Consider the following 20,503-nt stretch of genomic DNA (forward strand, 5'->3'; position numbering starts at 1 on the left):
TGCTAAGTTCTTATCATGTTAGAAAGGGTTAAGAATATATACCAAGAGGAATTGTATATCGAAAACAAACATACAGAAGAAAAATCTTCAAAGATTGACCTAGCAACAGGCAGATGACTACATTCGGCTAGGAGTTCGAATCATACATTTAAATCTGATCAAAATTTATAAAACAAATAAATGGTGGCTCATTATATGATTATATTTTAATAATACTTGTATTTACATAGAGCGATTAAGTACTATTAGGAAAATCACGCAACGTTATTCAGTTATAACAACATACTATCAATGATATGCCATGGAATTTGAAGAAAGTGTTGGATACTTACATTCTAAAAGCAATATGGCCGCCATAATTCCTATAGTAAATATAGTAGACATCGTCAGTACCAAAATCGTCAACTGGTGCTTCCTACAGAAACTCCTCTGGGGCTGTCTTTGCCTAGTGTTGACGTTAACAACCGTGAAATGCGTACTGCTGGCTACCGACACGGTGTCTGGTTCTTTCTTCTTATTGATGTCGATAGATGGCGGCAGGTGATCGATACCGTCTACGGATTGGCTTTGGAGATAATAGCGGATATTTTGGTCACGCGTCGAAGCCTCCGTCGGTGGTGGGGGGTCTTCGACATCGGGCGGATGTTGAAGATTATGGATTTGGGCTAGATTGGCTGCTGTTAGAAGAAGTGAACCAGATCGTACGCTCTGAAAAAGTTAAGATTATTTATAAGTAAACCACACCATAAAACTACCAACACATCTTTTTAACAACATATACAAAAGTAGAGTAATACCAAAGGAATAACTTAACTCAGAATTCATTGCTATATCAAATATACCTAGTTCCCACAAATGCGACTGAAATAATTTTGCGACTCTTATATATAATTCCTGATTAACTTGACCAACTTGAACAAAATGTGCAAATGCCGGTTACTGAATTTACCTGATGAACATATGGCTTCCATGAAAAAAAAAATGTTCCATAATAAAATACTTTGACTTTCAAATTTTGTTTGCTTCTATGGTAAGCTGCGAATTTTATCATCGTACCGATATTCAATGTAAAAAATCTACCAGTCCAAGTCTCGCAGGTGTACTTTGCATTTTAATATTTAAAGTTGTGGGATCCTTATGGGATCGTGGTCAGTATTGACAAAAATGTCTGGTAGGTTTATTAGTAGAAGTCGTAAATTACAAAAAAAAATGTGTCAATAAAACGAAGACTAGGAAAAGGGGACCATCATAACCATCATCAGCACCAATATTACTACATGCGATATGAAACATTAGTGAACAATAATAGGCATCACACTAGAGGCGACAAAGATGAAGCAGTTGCGAATAATGGCGGAATATATAAAATAAAAAAGTGATAGTAATACGTAAGATCTAAAGCAGGAACTGCCATTATTACAAATTCCTAATGAAAATTAAACTGCTGTGGATACATCAACAGAATAGATCAAGAAACATTAACAAAGCATTTGTGGGACTAAAAAATGTATAGTAAAATAAAAAAAGGTACATCCTAGATAAAAATGGGGATAATAGGTTATAAACGTATGAAGAGAAAAAGGAAAACATAACAACATATAAAAGATATGCCGAGAGACCGGAAGATCTTCAGGAGACGAATTAAAGTTTCTTATCAAGTCCTATTACAAGACCTATTAAAAGGGACGATGCCTTTAAAACTGAATGACAAAATGGAAATTTAAAACTAAAAAATCGAAGTATCTGAACGTCCTTTGTCTTTGCTAATTAGGGTGATATTAACTCATACTTTAAGGCTTTTCGGACACACAGTATACATTCGTAGTTAATTTATGTACACATAAACTTTAATTAACAACAATTACTATTGTTTTACCTTGAAATCAGACTGAAAAAGTCATCCTTCAACTTGAACTTGACCAAGAACAAATTCGCAATGAATGTTTATAGCTACATCTCTAAATTTTATCGCACCGCTAACGATTTATTATGACCGCTGAACAAATCATCCTCAGTATTTAGATTTAACTGCACAGAAAAAGCGTGTGCATAATTTATCGTCTTTATTAGCAAATGATGACACGAATGTGGAATGTTTTACAATAAAAATGAAGAATAGAAGTCGTTTCGTTTAGTTATACGATTTTTTATTTGTTTATCTATTAGCAATCAGAATTCAAATATTTTGAGATGAGGTGTATACAAACAACGCCATTGTGAAGTGGTACACTATTTTCCGGGCTTATAGATTGTAGTCTGGAATTATTTCTATCTGGAGTTTTATCTGCCAATGTGTCACACGTTGACAAAGACAGTGGTGCAACAGTCGGGGCTGTCTTCCAGTCAGTTTTAGCAAGACAACTTCCACTCCTGCTGCATCGCCTTGAACAATGTTTGCTGCAGTTGCAGATGAAACGCCAAGAAAGAATTGTAAAAACAACAAGTTATATTAATTTTAGTTTATTTTTCGTTTTCGCAAATATTGGCTTGAATCTTATGTGACAGATTGTACTTTTTGCCTCAAAATATTTGTGTCATAAATACCTTATGAGGACATTGGGTTGTAACCACTGACGCCGGCTTGTCGACACTTTTAGATAAAAATTTAAGCCAAAAGTATCACAGATGTGAGTGTGTTTTCTTCGATATATTCGCGCGCCCCAAAACCTCTATGTAAATATTCTGTATGTTTTGTAAATATTCCTTAGTTATTAAATGTGTACTATCGATTGATTACGCTTTATTTCTCGCTAAGTATAACCCGATCAAACAAAACACATAAGGAATCATCGTCGCTTACATATATCGAAGGAATCTCTTTAACAGTCCATGGTCCTAAAATATTTGGTACTGTAACCGCTGGGGAAAGGAATTCAATACGCTTTTCCCCAATAATTGGTGGAGATCAGACAAAGTTCCATCAGAAATAATGATATATAAACCTCGAAAACAATGTTCTTGTCTTTTCTAGAACATAATGAGCGAAGGAAGATTCAAGTTAGTGCATTAGATTTTATTTACTCCTAAAATATGTCAGATGGACGATGTGTCTGGTTCCATTGTCTGGACGAGCTCATGATTATAGCGTAGATGCTTTCACAGATTCTCGCGAAGGTTTTCATTTTAATTACTCCGTAAAAGTAGCTTTACGTGTAGGTCATGTAAGTTTAATGCTATGCAACCCCTTCTTGCATGGCATATCTCTTGCCTAGCTGATCTGTTTACATCACAGCTAGTTTAGTGCAATTTTCAGATTCCACTTTCACTGTAGCCAACAAAAGAAATATATCAAACATTAACCTTAAACATTGCACTTGGAAATTTCAGTCCAGCATTATTTTTCTTAGAGTGCCGTTTCCCTACCGAGGTTGGCAATCATAATGGTTATTTTTATTTTTGAACTTACTGCTCTAAACAAATCAACCGATCTATATTGTTACCAATCACGTAGATTCTTCAATCAAGAATTCTGCCTTCGACCAACAGATCTTCTTTCTTGAATTTTTCTCTGTATTATGAGTGTCACAATTTTATATTTATGTCCCTTCCTCAGGTGGTCTAGGTATTCCAATTTTCTTGTTTGTATAGTGGTGATCAGATTTGTTTTTTTACCAACACTGTTGTCTTTTAAATGCTCTGTGGTATAACCAGAGGTCGAAAGCTTCTTGATCTAATGAACATGTTCTAATTTTTCGTCTAGCTCAGATCTTCTTTCTTCTCAAGCCTTCTCTTTCCTCTACTCTTCCTTGCATGATGACGTGCAAAAGAGAGTATTTATCGTTTCGAAGTATGTGCCTCAGATACGATGTTTTTCTTATTTGAATTGTGTTAATAAGCTTTCTGTCATGTCCAATTCTTCGTAACACTTTTTCATTTGAGACTTTTGCAGTCCTATGCATATGCATGTACAAAATATACGTAAATATTTTTTCTAAACTCAATGCTCTTTTGTTAAGAGTATTCGCATGCAACAAAGTGCCTCCTGAGTACCCGTACCGTTTCGGAAACCAAACTGCTCATCACCAGTTATCTCCTCATAAAGTTTATATATGCGATAATGCAGTATTTTCATAAAAATTTTGAGCGTGTGACTCATTAAACTGATATGTCGATAGTTGCTACACTGTCTGGCATTCCTTTGTCGTGTCGTTGCTCCAGTTTCTCAATTTCTAAACAGCATTCTTGTAGCCATCTGTCTTTTGCTACTTTAATTATTTTTCGGATTTCTTTAGATCTAACGTACATTAGATCTAAGATGTCTTGTTCCATCCTGTCATTTTCAGCTGTTCGTTAAGATTTTCTCGAGTTGCAGTGATTATTGTTGTTTCCATTTGCTCCCAGCAATCATCTATATTGTTGGTATCATAGCACGTATACTGTATTAAAATATCATATGGGCATGCGCAGCTGCATAATCTGTCTTGCATACCTCTTTCATGACATTAAAATTTTGCATAATGTAAAAATAGCTTAATAGATGACAATGTTTTACTAATACTGTCGACATTTTCGTCATATAGTTTTCAATTATTTTGTCTTTATATTCCTATTAACTTGTTTTTTATTTTTCTTTATTCATGGGCGTTTGCTTTTTCTTCAAAAAATCGTTCAGATCTAAACATGTATTGTTTTTTTTAGTAATATTTATGTTTTGTTTACTTACTTGCGTACTATTATTGCTAGATGTTGATCCTTGGCTGCTTTTTGAGCTTCGAGCTAGTGTGGGTCTTGGAATATGCCAACTCTTGTCGAGATCTGCTGCAGGAATCTGGAAAGAAACACATTTTATTAATATAAGTACACCAAAATAAAATAAGAGTTTTAATAAAAAATGGAATATTTTTAGTTGAGGTTCTAGGTGAAGTTCTAAATGGAAGTCAGAATTACTTATCATTTATACGGGGGCAAGTTTAAAAAATTCTATTGTATATTATTTTATTGCTAAGTAAAACAGATTTTTGAAGTTTTAATTGTAGGAATATCCTCCTTAAACACAAAATTTTACTACTTTGGTAGAATCTTTTTTTCATTTGGTAGTATGTCGCTTTCGTCTTCCCAGCGCAGTTGGTGAATTACGTTTATTTTTCTAGATTTTCGTTTTTCCTTTCTTAAATATTGACAATTTATATTTTTATGTCCATTCCTTTGGAACTTGTTCTCTATTTTTAGGGATTGCTTACTTGTCTTTTTTCTTCTTCTTTTTCTATAAATTGTAGTTTCTGTAAAAGTTTCTTAAACCAGACCTCCCTTTTTTATCCAAATTATAAATTTTATCCTAAAGTTTTTTATCAAAATCGTTCTCAAAATTTGCGCTCTTTCGCACGTTTCTATTTCCACTACAAATTCCAAACACACAGAAGAATTAAACAATAACGTAATACAATTGAGGCTAAGAATAATTCGTAGGCCAAACAGTCATACGACTCAATTAATAGACAATATCTATATCAAATATTGCATATCAAAAAAGCTAACGCAGGCAAGAGCTAGGGAAACAGACGCACAATTGAATTAGAGGACGATATTGAAACTATAGAAAGTTTCACGTATCTGGAAGTTGCATTAAACACCGATGGAACCGAGAAGAACCAGAAATTCAAAGAAGAATAGTAAAGGGAAACAAAATTTACTTTTCACTCGCTTATGTGTTCCGCTCCAAATGGAGCCTCACTGGAGATCGAAAATCAAGGTCTACAAAACTATTATCAGAAGAATAGTATGTTATGGATGCGAGACATGGGTAATGACAGAAGACACTAAACGAAAGCTGGAAGTCTTCGAAAGACAAGTCCTAAGAAAGATATTTGGACTTATTAACGAAAACGGAATAGGGAGATCCAGGTATAACCATGAACTCTACCAACTGTTCAAAGAGACACCCATCTCAGACTTTGTTGAACTTCAGAGACTTCGATGGGCTGGTCATGTAGTGAAAAAGTGCCCTAAATAGTAAAATGCAGGGCGCAAGACCAAAAGAAGGCCGCTGAGAAGGTGGATGGATGAAATGGTAACGGATGCGCAAAATTTGCTAGACATGAGAACCTGGAGAAGATCGGCGTGGGACCGGCAAGGTTGGAGGAGGCCACAGCTCGATTTGGGCTGTGGCGCCATTGGAGAGAGAGAGTAATACAATTGAATCCATAAACTAATAAATAATAAACATAGAATTACACTTAGAAGAGAGAGTCAATGTAGGTAATACAAATGTTTGCACTAGTGGAGGGGAAAGTCTAAACATAGAAAGAGATAGTAGAAAATAATGATAACCTTGGGATGTAAATTACCATAATTTCTACTGGATGGAAAAATAGCCAAACGGACTGAGAGCTGAATGCAAAAAAGGGACCAATTTTTCTCCTACATTCTTAATACATATGGTAAAAAACATTCTTTTGGTTTATTATTGAAGTTTTCACCTCTGTGTATTTTTCTCTACAGTCTTTATATCTTTGGTTTTTTGTTCAAGCTATTTTTTATGTAACTGTTTTTTGTATTTTGGTTTATTTCGTTGTGGGACTTATTTTTTCTTATTTATTATCAAGTTCTGCAAATGCTGCTTCGATATTAATAAATCTAAATTTTTAAAGGTTTTTTGTTTGTACGTTGCCAATTTTTTATTTTTATTTACCTAGCAACGTTGCCATTTTTGTATATCTGCAATCCCATGCATCTATTCCTACTATTCTCCCTCCTAGTCTGTTCGCTGCTAAAGTAGAGTATGTATTTCAAATTCCTTCGTATTATTTTCATTGTTCTGCACTCAATTTAAAATGTCAAACAGTCTAAATTACCATTAGAATCTAACAGGATTTGCGAAAAGATTTATCACATGCATTATAATTATGTGCATATTTATGTAAGTATTTATAACATTTTCCGGGATTTCTACAACCTTTGTAAAGGTGATATTGATTTAAAATTTCATTAGAACTATTTCCCTAATTAGTAAGCCCGGTTTCGTCTTTTCAATATTTAGCAACAATGAAGGCAGACCTCGATTGGTTTTAATTTTGCAGTATAATAGAGATGTTTTTTATCTAGTGCAACTAGAGAATCGGATCCGACGGGTTAATCGGATCCTAATCCGAAGGATTTTTGAACTATTGTTAACAAGATTCTAAAGATTAATGAAAGAAGATGGAAAAAGAACTTTTTGAGATGTACTGCCATGTAGAGTGATGTATTTTTATGAAACTGATTACAATTTCTTGAGTTATTTTTGTTACTTTATAAAAAACTTAAATATTGATTGACAGGTGCTATATTACTAGTTCAGCTGTATAACTGTGTACTTTAAAATGCTACAGTACGTTAAATGTGTATGTGCTGTCAGGAATACAATCTGCAGTATGAGAGAGGAAAATACGTTACCATAGTTTGACTGTGGGACGGAGGGTTAGGCTAGATTGCATCCTTAGTTCCCTAGTTTTTGTTTGCTTTTAATGACCTACTTATTTTCTGGAAGGGGGCGTTGATTTAATAGGATTTATCATCATAAGGTATTGGTTTAAGCTGATGATTTGGTTGTGTTTGCAACCAATTTGAAAGCCTTACATACTTTAAAAGCTATGACATTTAAAGGTCAACATAGACAGATCAAACATTTTGGCTGTTAGATAAATGGGTAGAAGTGTTAATAAGAAGTGTGTAATAACCGAGAAAGGAAAGTTGTACGAAATACAAATATGGCAATTAAATTGTAGTCAAGCAAAACAAACCAATAATATCAAATTGGACTAAAACATTGATCATAAAATTGGCAGGTTTCATTATATATGAGGAACAATTTATTTACAGAATTGAAGAATGAGACGAGAAATTATACAATAATAAAACTTTATGACAATGGCTCTACCTACTCTGTTAAATGAATGTGAAACAAACAGATAGAATTCAAGAATGATATATTCCTCAAATGAGTGGAAGGCATTAAAAGGCAGAGAAATGAAGATGCAAGGCAAGAATTAGGACGTAAGAAGAAACTAAAAGAATATAGAACCAGTGATGGAGTTTAAATATCTAGGCATAACATTACCTAGCTACGGCAAACTCGAAACTGAAGTGGAAGATCAAGTGAATAGAGCAAACAGAGCCGCAGGCTGCCTGAATGAAACAATATGGAGAAATAAAAATATTGGGAAATAAATGAAAGGCAAAATTTACAAAACAGTCATCAGACCAATAATGACATACGCGGCAAAAACAAGACCTGCCACAGACAGGACAAAAAGATGTTAGAAACAGCAGAGATGGAAACACTTAGAAAAATTGATGGTAATACACTAGGTATATGACAGAGCTAGAAGTACAGATATACGACATAGATGCAAGGTGGAGAACATCAAGAACTGGGTAAGAAATAGAAGAGTAGAATGGAACGATCATATAAGCCGAATGACAACAAATAGAGTAGTAAAGATGGCGAGAGACTGTTCCCCAACAGGAAGACGATCAGTAGGAAGACCACGAAAACGATGGAACGACAACTTACTGGAGGCACATTGAAAACAGGCAGAGTCATCTGTATATAAAAAGAAGAAGAAGAAGATTTGTAGACTAGTGTATAGCATTTATATCTGCTTACTATGAAATTACATAAAAATTATGATATCCAATCAGGGAGTTCTAGGAATGAGGAAGGACATCTGCCAACATTTCTCCTCTAGCAAATGATAAGGTTGGAGTTAGACAGGGAAAACTTGGGAGAGCAATACGATGTGGAATTTAAGACATGGGTGTACGATATTAATTTTTGGGTGGATAAGCTAGAACAGCAGAACTAGTAGAAACGAAGAAGTTCTTCGAAGAATGGGACATCAACGAACTCTATTAAATAATATTAAGAGGTGTAAACTAGAATATCTTGGACATATTATCAGAGGACCAAGATATGAGTTCCTTCGGCTAATTCTCAACGGTAAAATCGAAGGAAAGAAATGGATAGGACGGAAGAAACTCTCTTGGTTGAGGAATTTGCGCCAGTGGACAGGTTACTACACTTAGCGCAAGACCGAGATCAGTATAAAAATATTATAAGCATGGTAGTTGCCGACGTTCCGTAGGGATATGGCACTCTAAGAAGAAGAAGCTAGAACAAGTGCTGGGGAAGCCAAAGTGGTGAATGTAACCGATAAAGATAGGCCAGGAAGGTTATGATCAATTTAGCGATATTCTTAGAGTTATAATTTAACAGCAAATTTTGATGCCGATAATTGTTGTAAATTGTGTAATATTTTTGTGGATAATGCTTGAAAACATTTTTAAAAATATATTATCAAACTCATCAGTCTAAAAGTTTCCGACAATATGTCTTATTTTGAATCGTTTAAGTGATTCGTTCCTTAGGATTGAGTAGGTACACCTCTAGGGCGGCCTTACTTTTATATATTTAGCGAATATATGCTAATAGACCATATGATCGGTTTTCACGCAATACCGGATCTATTCTTTAGCTAGATAGTCAGCACTTTGGAATTTTTATGACACTTGCGATTGGAGGTGGGTTGTTGTTATGTATTGTGAATATTACCGTATTAGCACGATCACAAGTTCAACAAACTTGTGGGATTTTTTAAATTTGCGGGTTTTTTCAAACTATAAAACGGTTTATCTTGTCTAGCAACTGTCTTTAGGACATTTAGTGAATAAAATAATCATTTTGAGCAGACAACTCAAATAAATAGTGTCTATATTGTATTCCATTAGAAAATGCATTTATACAATCGTCGATATTATTGGTTGTTTAGATTTCTTGAGGTCATGGTAAATTAAGTCAGAGTAAATTGTGGATACTCCAAAAAACTTTGATTCAATTGTATACCAGGCAAATTAGCAAAAAAAGGGTGAAAAAAATGTTATCTAAAGTTTTTTGATGGAAAATAATAGGTGGGGGTATAATAGAGAAAATAAAAATAAATTAAACAGCTGAAAAGCTCCGAGATGACTGGGGGATTAAAAGGGAGATAAAAAAGTTTTTTAATTTCCGGTGAAATTTTACATTCTATCAAAAAAATTCAAATGGGAAAGTTCTACATATTATAAAAATGTGTAAAAATTATTCAACTTGGATGACTCTTTGTATATAAGGTTCTTGAACTCCTAAGTGGACCATAGAGCTTCAGTGAAAACGCTCCATTAGGTTCTATTTTGCGGTAAGGCCTTCACCTCATTCCAAGACTTTCCTTGACCTCTTATCTCGTCCATGATGGATCTTCTCCAAGTTTGTACTGCGCGACCTCTTTTCTTTTTTTATTCTTATTTGGACACTATTAAAGCACTTTTGAAACGTCTGTCTTTTAGAAGACAGATTCACGTTCGATTTGTGCTATTTGACAAAGGTACCTCTTAAACTGTACTGTTATCGGGTACATTTCTACGACCTAGAAACAAAGCAGTAATGGATGGAATTAAGTTAGTTTGGTTTTCCAAGGCTTAAGAAATTTCATCTTTAAAAATCCACTGTAAAAGTTGTTGCTTACGTTTTTTGCGATGGCCAAGGCGTAGTCAGGACTGATATTCTTGTTAAGGATAGAATAATAATTAGGTTAGGTCGAATTATTAATTCGACGCTGCTGATCCATCGATCCATCTACGAGAAACAATTTATAGGGATAATTGGCAATTGGATAGGCAAGGGACATTGCAGGTTCGTGGTAATAAATGAATCCAATTCAGAAAAGAGTTTGTGGAATAATAAACGACGTACACTTTCAAATTTTCTTTGCTTCTATATATAATAGACTAAGAATTTTTCAATACAACCTCGTAAATGTTTTTTTTTTGTTAAAATAAATGGATGAATCGTAATATGTTTGTATCAATTGGCTCATTTTAGTAATAATGTTAAAATGAACAAGTTTCAAAAACAGCATCAAAAATATAACCATTGCAAATGGAATCATAATTTTTTGCTTCTAAACTGAATACTTTTTATCATTCCCTTGTAATACCTCACTGGAGACAAAATTTCGGTAAAGCGAATTGCGCAATTGGCCGTAAAAAATATCTTTTGTCAATAGCCTGAAATAATCGTACAAAAGTTCAAACTCCAAACTTATGTAATAGCTTTTTATGGTTTTTATGGTTCTCACAAGTATTCATTTGCTATTAATTGACGAGATTTTTCCATTTGAACCAAAAAAGTTAGATAAAAAATACGGAGGCTTTTTTGTGGGTCTGCTTATGATAATTAAATAATTAGAGGTGTTGATTATACCATATTTGTTAATTAGTTTAATAATTTCTGATGATTTTATTTTTTTTTTCAAACTAATACGCACACTTCGCACAGATCTACGTTTATAATATTATTTTGTTATTTGTTAAGATACTAGTACACATTAGAATGCTAAAAAATGCATATTTTCAAAAAAAAATCTCAGCTCCTTTATTTTTAAACTAAACAATTTTTTTTTAATTCCCATGCACTAAAAGGAGGGCGCTAGAGGGTTTTCTAGAGGGCATTTCATTTCAAAAAAGGTGTCTGATGGCGGACACTCATTCTCAGGATTAGCACATCTGGAACAAAAAATTCCAACGGGATTACTTAGAGAAAGTGCCCTTACAAGACGATTAACCACTTTTTAGAAAAAAAAAAGTCAAAAAATTAATTTTGACGTCCAAAAGTTGTTAAAAAAATCGATTTTTTTCAATTTTGTCTTCAAATATTAGCCATTTTGTTTGTTGATTTTAATTTTCGTTTAAAATTGGTTGACTGTCTTAGGGCGCTGTCTTTAAGTAGTGCCGTCGGATTTTTTTATTTTAGATATACGGCGCCGTCTAGAAAACGGGCTATTCATGGGAACTAAAAACAAAAAATTTGTGTTCTACTCAAAGGTAAAGTAATATTTAAAAAAAATCATGTTTATATCTAATAAAGGAGCTGAGGAATTTTTTTTAAATATTCATTTTTTTAGCCTTCTAGTCTATACTTGCACTTTAATTGCATTATTGCGTCGCTCTTGTTGGTTCTTCCATATTCATCTTATGTCCAACTTTGTTTATTCTCTGTTTCTCCCTTTGTCTTGTTCTTTTGTGCCAGATGGCCTTAATCTTCCAGACAATTCAGACAATATTCTACGAATTTCTCTTTTACTTGCTTAACTATGAGCACTGAATCTATACAAGATGGACCTCTTCTGAATCCTTCTCTTTTAATGTTATCTTTTAACTAATTTTCTTTGTTAATATTCTTCTTGTTTAAGTACAAAAAGCAAGTAGACTGACAGGATGCCTTAATAACACTATATGGCGAAACAGACATGAAGTCAAGAATTTATAAAGCCAGTGTAAGAAGAATAATGACATATGCCTCAGAAATAAGATCCGACACAGCCACAACGCAAAGGCTACTGGAAATGAGAGTACTAAGAAGAATTACAGGAAATATGCTGAGAGATCGAAAGAGAAGTGAAGACATTAGAAGAAAATGTAATAAATGAATGGACACAAAATAGAAAAAAGGATGGAATAACTACATAAGCAGAATGGAGGAGATCCGTTGTCGCCAAAATAGCAAGAGATAAGTCACCAATCGGCAGAAGAAATATCGGACGACCTCGCAAAAGATGGAGTGGTAACCTTCCATAGAGGTATTAATCCGCCAATGAACAAGCAGAATTGCTTCTAAAGGGGAAGAAGAAGAAGAAGAATATTCTTTTTAGATTCAGAGTTGTGATTAGGGTTTTTACGATCTCCTTTCTTAAAAAACAATAACATTGTTTCTGTTCTCGATTCGTCCGGTAATTGTTTTTGTTGGCCATAGAAGTTTGACCCTAATCTTTTTGTGAATCCCTCCCAATGGTCTGTTTTTGTTTTTCTTACAATTCGTGCGTATACTTTCTTATTTTTTATGCCACAAGGATCGGTACTTGCGCCCTTCAGTATATCTGGTATCTACTTCGTAGCCGTATTTTGTAGTTCGCTCGGGTACGAACATCGTGGTATGTGATGTAGGTATATAATGTAGTTATATGTGAACTATTCCTTGACTCCATTAATCTATTTTCAGTTGTTTGAATGTAATCATACACAGATGTGCTTGCCGTTTATGAATTTTGTGTCAGTGATCTTCCTTTAAGCCTGTTTCTTCATGTTTTGTTGAGCATGATGTTTTTTTGAATGTGTTTCCTCGCCGAACTCAACATCACTGATTGAGACATTGGAAATCCATACAAGAAGCTAAATAATTTTCACGTAGGATTTCTGAGGGCAGACTAGAAGCTTATTTTCCAAATTAAGACGTTAACCTATCGCCTCCAAAACCTGGAGTTATTTTTTTTTTTTCATCTAAGCAACAAGTTGGCTTAGAGAAAACTTATCGATTACTTTGATTTACAGAACTTTAGGCTTGCTAAAATTTACGTGAAGAATAGATCCCAAAAACAATACCATCGAGAAAATCTTAAGCTTAATTCTCATTTTTCTGTAGCTGAATGCAGCTCTTGATATAAAAAAGGCTGATCAGCTTATCACGCAAAATCTGGTGCACACTAAGTAAATCAAATTGTCTGGTCATTACATAGCATTTAGTTATAGCAAAAAAAAAAGGAATGAAAGATGGTTTTAGTTCAACTCAACACTAAAACAATATTAGGGTATGTAATTCCCGGAAATACTTCTTTCTGAAGATCGTTCCTAATATTCCACAATATTTGTAAATTGTAATACAGTCCAAACCACAAATTTGCAATGTTTTTTAAAAATCCAATGACAACAACGAATTAAATATAAGCTACGAAGGCTACTAGATGGTACTTGCTGTCCTAAAATTCTGTTTGGTTACTAATTTTTGATTTATTCAGTAAGTCAATTTTAATACATTCATTTTTTAGAGTTGCAGGCAAGCTTAGTGATTGAAGATTTTCGCTAACTTTGACTCTAGAGCTATTTCTTTGCGCCATTACTTAGTTTTCACCTTCATCTTTTATCATATTAAAATTGGTATACACTATATACTTATTATAGTTTCCGATTACTGATCTCTTAGATTAGTTACAAAAATTATTGATTTTGGTATTGTTTCCCAAAACACCAGTCAATTAAAAATAATTAGCAATTCATTTCTTTGGGAAAAGATAAAATGTTATCAACTGTATGTAAAGCTTGCAATCTTTCATAGCACGTGCTATTTCCTAGTTCCACCATTGTACAGATTTTCCTTTGCATTTCATTGGAACAGTGAATGATTAAATCACTGCAGTTTTGTGGAACAAAGTTCTTAAGATGACTATTTATTATGTAGATATTTATTATTTGGTATTATTTATTAGAAGTATTAAAAATACTTCTGTGCAATTATTCTAAAAGACCAACGAATACATAATTTGGTTTTGGCGCTACCAAATCGTTTCCTCTGTAGAGGAAAATTACAAATCTTTAATTGCATTGCCACCAGCAATTAAACCATAAACCAAATCGATCATACCGGAATTCTTACTCAATCTCTTCGATTTTGAACGGCTTACACTGCGAAAGTGTGTCGGAAACGAATCGTTTTATTATGTTATGTATGTGTTCTTGTAGCTCTGCAATTAGTTTTCTTTTATTTTCTTTAGATTCGACGATACGCGCCGCCTCATTACCATTATTATTATTTATATAACAAGCGATTCTTGTCTGGCTGAAAGCTACGATAGTGCGGTGATTGTAGGAGGAAATTTTATACGAATTTAAACACATATACACATAGTGTTATTTCACACTGCCTTATTTTCCTTTAAGTCGTTTTGGAGTGAATACTTCTTATCCTTCGGTATGCCTATATTATGTTTTTGAACGGGCTCGAAATAATATTTAGCGTGATCGAGACGCGTGTAGCAACCTTGCGGTATACAGTATTATACATAATATGTATAAATACAGTAAGGTCTCGTTTTATGCGGTGGATACGTTCCACAGAAAAGCGCATATAAAAAAATTGCATAAAAAAGACATTAAGTACTTTCTTTGAAAAAGTAGGAATACGTCTTGTAGCAGTCTCTGGGACAGGAAGTGGCCAAGATCACGTCTGTGCCTAAACGGCTCGTCCGATCGTGATGTACGATAGCTCGTTAAAAAGGGGAGGGGCCGACGAATACGGGCACAGAAAAAAACATGGCGGCGCATTGCCCAAAGGACGTTAAGCTTGTAGTGCCTAAACGGCTCAACGTACAACAACATGCAAGGTATCGATGGAAAGGGGAGATGCCAACGAGTACGTAGACACAGAAAAAAAACATGGTGGCGCATTGCCAAAAGGACTTTAAGCTTGTAGTTTCTAAACGGCTCATCCGATCGTGACGTACGACAGCTCGTTGAAAAGGGGAGGGGAGCATAAGTACAACAACAACAACAACAATGTCAAAAGGACATTACAACGTATGGCGTGGCAGCATAGGACAACGGGGCATGGCAACATGGGAAAACGGGTATGGTAACATAGGAACACGGAGCGTATCTCCATTGTTATTGATCTGATTGCTATGTACGAGACGACAAATGAAAGGGGAGCATACGAATGTAAAGACAGAGAAAAAACATCGCTACAATGTTAAAAGGACATTACAACGTATTGTTACACCACGCACGTCACAACGTCTACTGATAGACATGGGGCCTGCTATACTACTTTCATCACTAGACATATAACAGGGACAAGATTGTTGATTTTGAAAAGGCAAGAGGTCAACATGTGAAGCACATGACAATTACCATTCTGAACATCCAGGTAACAAAAATATGCCAGGTGGCTTAACCCTCGTACCTTCTCGGGGATCGGAGCTTAAATCCAACGCCTTTGACCACTCGGCCAACCTGACGTGCAAAGAGACCTTATAACTAACAGTAATTATTATTAGTTCATGTATATTACGTTTAATGCCATACGATCATTATTTATGACTGAAAAACATCATAAAAAAAATTAACGTCAAATTCTAAAATTATATCTCGATATACCTGTATGATTTTGTAGGGGTTCGAATCAATCTCACGCGTGACTTAAACGCTTGTAGTAAAATATACATAATATACATGCATTATACACATCTGCTCATCGACTTATACATATATGTATATCCATACTATTTTTTAGAATATAATATCAAAATGAAGTAATTAATATATTAAATTAAAATTTAAGTGATTGTCTATCAAAAAAAAAAACATTATAAACCTATGATTTCCATTGCCTAAATTTCCTGTACTATATATTGACTACAATCATGGGAAGTCTCTTTTAAAATTGAATTTTTATGTTACAATCAGTGGGTGACAAAAGTTTTTTAATCCGCTACACAGCGGGTGTCCGTATGAGTGTCGTCGGTACACACCTTGGACGTGTTTCAAGCTTTTTTTTTGCTTTAAATAAAAAGAGAAATTAGGTTTTTGTTATGTAAAACGATTATTTGCATTTAAATAATGGAATTGTGTTACATATCTTTACATATATAGGTTAAAATTGATTCTATAATATATAATCAACATTAGAAAGACGAATTAAAAAACTTACAAAAAAATTCATACTAAGACAACAAAATCTGAATGAGCGAGATTGAGGCATATTATGATTTTACTGTAATCAGAAAGCAATAGTAACACAGACAGATAAAGATATGCCAGAAAAGGTACTAATCAAGTCACCTTTATTATTTAACTTTACCCTGAAGAAATTTTTTAACAAGAACAGTTAACGCGAATTTTGTAGATTTAACACAATATACCAAATAATTCAGTTCGCTATATAGGGTAAGATTGATGATATAATGTGTCCAGATGAACAGGACATAACAGCTATTAGAGTCTCTCTTTGTCAACCATTTTCCATCCACTCCTGAATGTAAATCTCTTCCAATTGCTTCAATCTTTCTCTATCTTGCGCCAATCTAATCCACTGTTTGCCTGCCACTGCTCTTATGTCACTTACCCATCTTTTTTGAGATCTTCCCATGCTTCTTGTTGTCGTCCTTGGTCTCCACTCTAGAATTCTCCGTGTCCACCTGTTGTCATTATATCGGGCTACGTGACCTGCCCAGCGCCATTTCATTTTTGTAACTTCTTCCACACTATCCCTAATCTTCGTTCTACATCTTATCTCGGTGTTTCTAATCTTGTCTCTCAGTGATATTCCAAGCATGGGTCGTTCCATTACTCTTTGCGTTGTTTCTAATTTTTTAGCAGATTTTTTGGTAAGGGCTACTGTCTCCAAGCCGTAAGTACAAACTGGCAGTATGCATGTGTTATACACTTTTTCTTTAAGTTTACAGGAATGGAGGTAAATAAAATGAAAAGGACAGCAAAGCTTTGCTGTCTTTTTCATTTTATTCGGATCTACTCTGTATGAGTACAAGAAACAAATTCGTTATGGATTTCTGCTTAGTTGATAGACATGTCGTGGAATGCAAATTTTAGATTTCCCATGTCTCTATTAACATCTTTATCAACGTCTGTTATACCTTGCATTTATAGAAAGTTCAGATTAAAGCAGAAATCTGAATTTGTTTCGAAACTATCTTACCGATTTTTCTATCAGATGTCGCTATTGCGTCCATAACGAAGCCATTTTATTGTTGCTTCCTAAAAGACAGAGAAGATTATTTTCACGTTAAGAACGGCTATGAATAACTGTTCTGATGAGACTTATTAAGTCGAAATACGTATCAACAGATACATAGACGCTTTGAACGTGAAATCAAATCTTTGCTGTCTTTTTCATTTTAAGGAATTATAAGTTTGCAGCTTCCCTTTTGTATAAAGCTGTCAGTTTGTGTAAGAAGTCTTTTCGCATAGTTTTCTTAGTACCCTAAGACATCCGGAGTTGCCACATCTTCACATCTTTATCATCAAAATCTGCGTGATGATGACTTGCATAGACAATATGGCACGTAGATATTCCAAAGACTATAGTACTGTTGTTCTACGATTTTGTTTTTGTTATTTTTCTAGTTTGTTTGATGTTATTTGCAATTCTCTCTCATGTAATAAATTTTTCTAAAGATATTTCTAAATGGCAGGTAAGAGCTCTCATATTTGTACCCACCACCCTATGGTTATACACTCTCTCTCGTTTAGAGCATTCTTCTTTTTTGTCCTATTATGTAGATAGTAATTTTATCTACCGTTACATTGAATGCATTATTGTCTGCCATAAGAGAACCACCTCCTTTAGTAAAATCAGTAGCATTAAAATCACGATCACTTCTAAAAACCGAGGATAAATAATAGGATTTATAGAAAGAACTAACTTCAGAGCAGAATTAACAAAATAGAAGTTCTCAAAACATTTTGCAATATTAAAAAAATAAAACTGCCATGTTATGTTTTCATTCGACACGACTCAGAACTTTATTTACGTCTGCATTCATTGATCTAAGTCATCTTTTACTTGAAAATCTTGGGAGGTGATCTTAAAAATTCCGACATTTTCAATGAGATTTATGTAACGAGTCACCGTGTCTCGGTATTTCATTCAAGACAATTTTATCGATTGGCTTTGGGAAGGTCATCGAGCTTTCTCGAATTTATACGTAACTGTAGCAAATGCAACTGGTTGGTTACCGGATCAATAATGCCGATAAATTTGCAATAAAATACGGTGAAGACGAGGAATCGCCTCGGTTATTAAGAGAAATTTATGAGAATTGAACCAAGTGATTGAATGGCTGGTTGCCATTGGGAAGTGTTTTTAGAAGATCCACTGATATCGGTGTCACGAGAACGGTTTAGGGGTCTTTAGGGGTCAATATTTTCGTTAAAAGATTGCATAATGATTGACATTGTGCAGAAAATCTGATGAATTGTATTTCATAGTGAAATATTGTACAATTTGTGGTATCAGTCAACCGGAGTTTGATATTTATATCTACAAATTTTGTGTCTTTGCAAAAACATACAAAAAGGATCTCAACTAATTTGCCACACCATTCTTTTTTTGACTTTTCTGTCTCATCGGACACGGCTTGTAGAGAAAACGAGATAAATCATATCTCTGTTCCTATATCGACAGTCCAGACACAATCTTTTGTACGTTAACAATACATTTTAATAGAAACATATTAAACAACGTTACACCACAAATGGCAACAATAGCCAGCGGAATAATAATTGCAAGTAACGAACATGAAATACAGTTGCTACTAAATAAAATAATGTAGGGAAAACATACGGCTTGAAGATAAATTCGGTCAAAACTAAATGCATGGCAATAAGAAAAAACGCACTTTTAAGAGCACATCTGCAGATAGATAATGCAAGTGCAAAGATCGAGCAAGTGAGATCATTCAAATACTTGGAAATGATGGTGAATGACCAATCCTCAACAAGAAATAAAATGTACTGAACAAGAAAGACAATCTTTTGTTAAATTTATACCGCTACTATGTTACCGCAATCTTTCTTTTAATCTCCGTTGTAGGATGGTTAAATGCCATGTATAGCCCCATTTTTATACGGCATAAAGACGTGGACTTTGAAAATATCCTCCATTAAAGTTGGAGTCTTAGGTAATGTGGATCCTGCGCGAAATGTTTCGCATAGCATAGACAGATAGGGTAAGAAACGAGTAAGTCTGTATCGCCGAAAGTTCCATTATCAAGGCTCGATTCCGACCACCTAGAAAACACCAAGTAACGGTACCTTTACCGGTTTGTGCCAATTAGTTCCAGTTTATGCCCTAATTATAATCCATTTTTATCCGTTGTGAGTCCCAGGTTATTCCATTGGGAATCCATTTTTATCCTGATAGTGAGTTCAATCCCCCCCAAGTCTAACTATTGATCAGCCTTTTATTTAAGATTCGGCTCGTGCCGAGGTCAACATCCAGTTGATCTGATCAAAAACTTTATCTAATTTATTTTGAATACCTTTCCTTCTATTCTCAGTCGATTCATTTGACTTATGTCTCTCTGATCATACATAATACATATCAAATGGGCTCTTTCATTGTCCCATTTATGCATAACTGTAATCATTCCTTTCAAATCTGTAATTTTATGGAATCTTATATGGATGTTTTCCGAAATGTATTATCTAGGGAGACCTGGCATGAAACGTATTCGGCTATCACTTTATGGAACGTTTTTATATCGTTATAACACAATTTTTCCTAAAATACAAAAATCAGCCAAATTGTATAGCAAAAATAAGTTTCCTAAGCACATCAAAGATTCTAACAGCGCAACCCGTGGGAATGAGAAGACGGGGTAGACCAAAGCTGAGGTGGATGGACGGGGTAACGCAAGATGCCGAGAAGATCGGAGTCGGCAACTGGAAAATGCAAGCGAGGGACAGAATAGAATGGCGTAGAAAGCTTGAAAAGGTCGAGGCCCTCTAATGGCTGTAGCACCAAGATGATGATGATGAAGCACATCAAAGAAATGCATAATATGCTGTGCGAAATGAACGTATTACGCAAACGGTTTAATAGATACAGACCGATATAATACTTTTAAAAAGCAATATCAACAAAACAAACAACAGTATTTAAAACAAAGAAATAATGGACGTATTGAAAATAGCAACGCGATAA

General features: G+C 34.4%; 2 protein-coding genes across 2 annotated transcripts in view; one reads left to right on the top strand and one right to left on the bottom strand.

Annotated features, from left to right (window-relative positions):
• Positions 1 to 20,503, top strand: part of nudC (nuclear distribution C, dynein complex regulator) — a 287,264-nt gene that overhangs the window by 10,665 nt on the left and 256,096 nt on the right. The window lies entirely within an intron of this gene.
• LOC140437796 (uncharacterized) overlaps positions 1 to 20,503 on the bottom strand; it is a 48,495-nt gene that overhangs the window by 3,437 nt on the left and 24,555 nt on the right. Inside the window, exons 2-3 of the mRNA XM_072527541.1 lie at positions 4,664 to 4,768; positions 333 to 708 (exon numbers count right to left, since the gene is read on the bottom strand). Of these exons, the coding sequence (XP_072383642.1) occupies positions 333 to 708; positions 4,664 to 4,768 (481 nt within the window). The remainder of the gene's footprint in view (positions 1 to 332; positions 709 to 4,663; positions 4,769 to 20,503) is intronic.

This window comes from Diabrotica undecimpunctata, chromosome 3, assembly GCF_040954645.1.
Source record: "Diabrotica undecimpunctata isolate CICGRU chromosome 3, icDiaUnde3, whole genome shotgun sequence".
NCBI classification, from domain to species: Eukaryota; Metazoa; Arthropoda; class Insecta; order Coleoptera; family Chrysomelidae; genus Diabrotica; species Diabrotica undecimpunctata.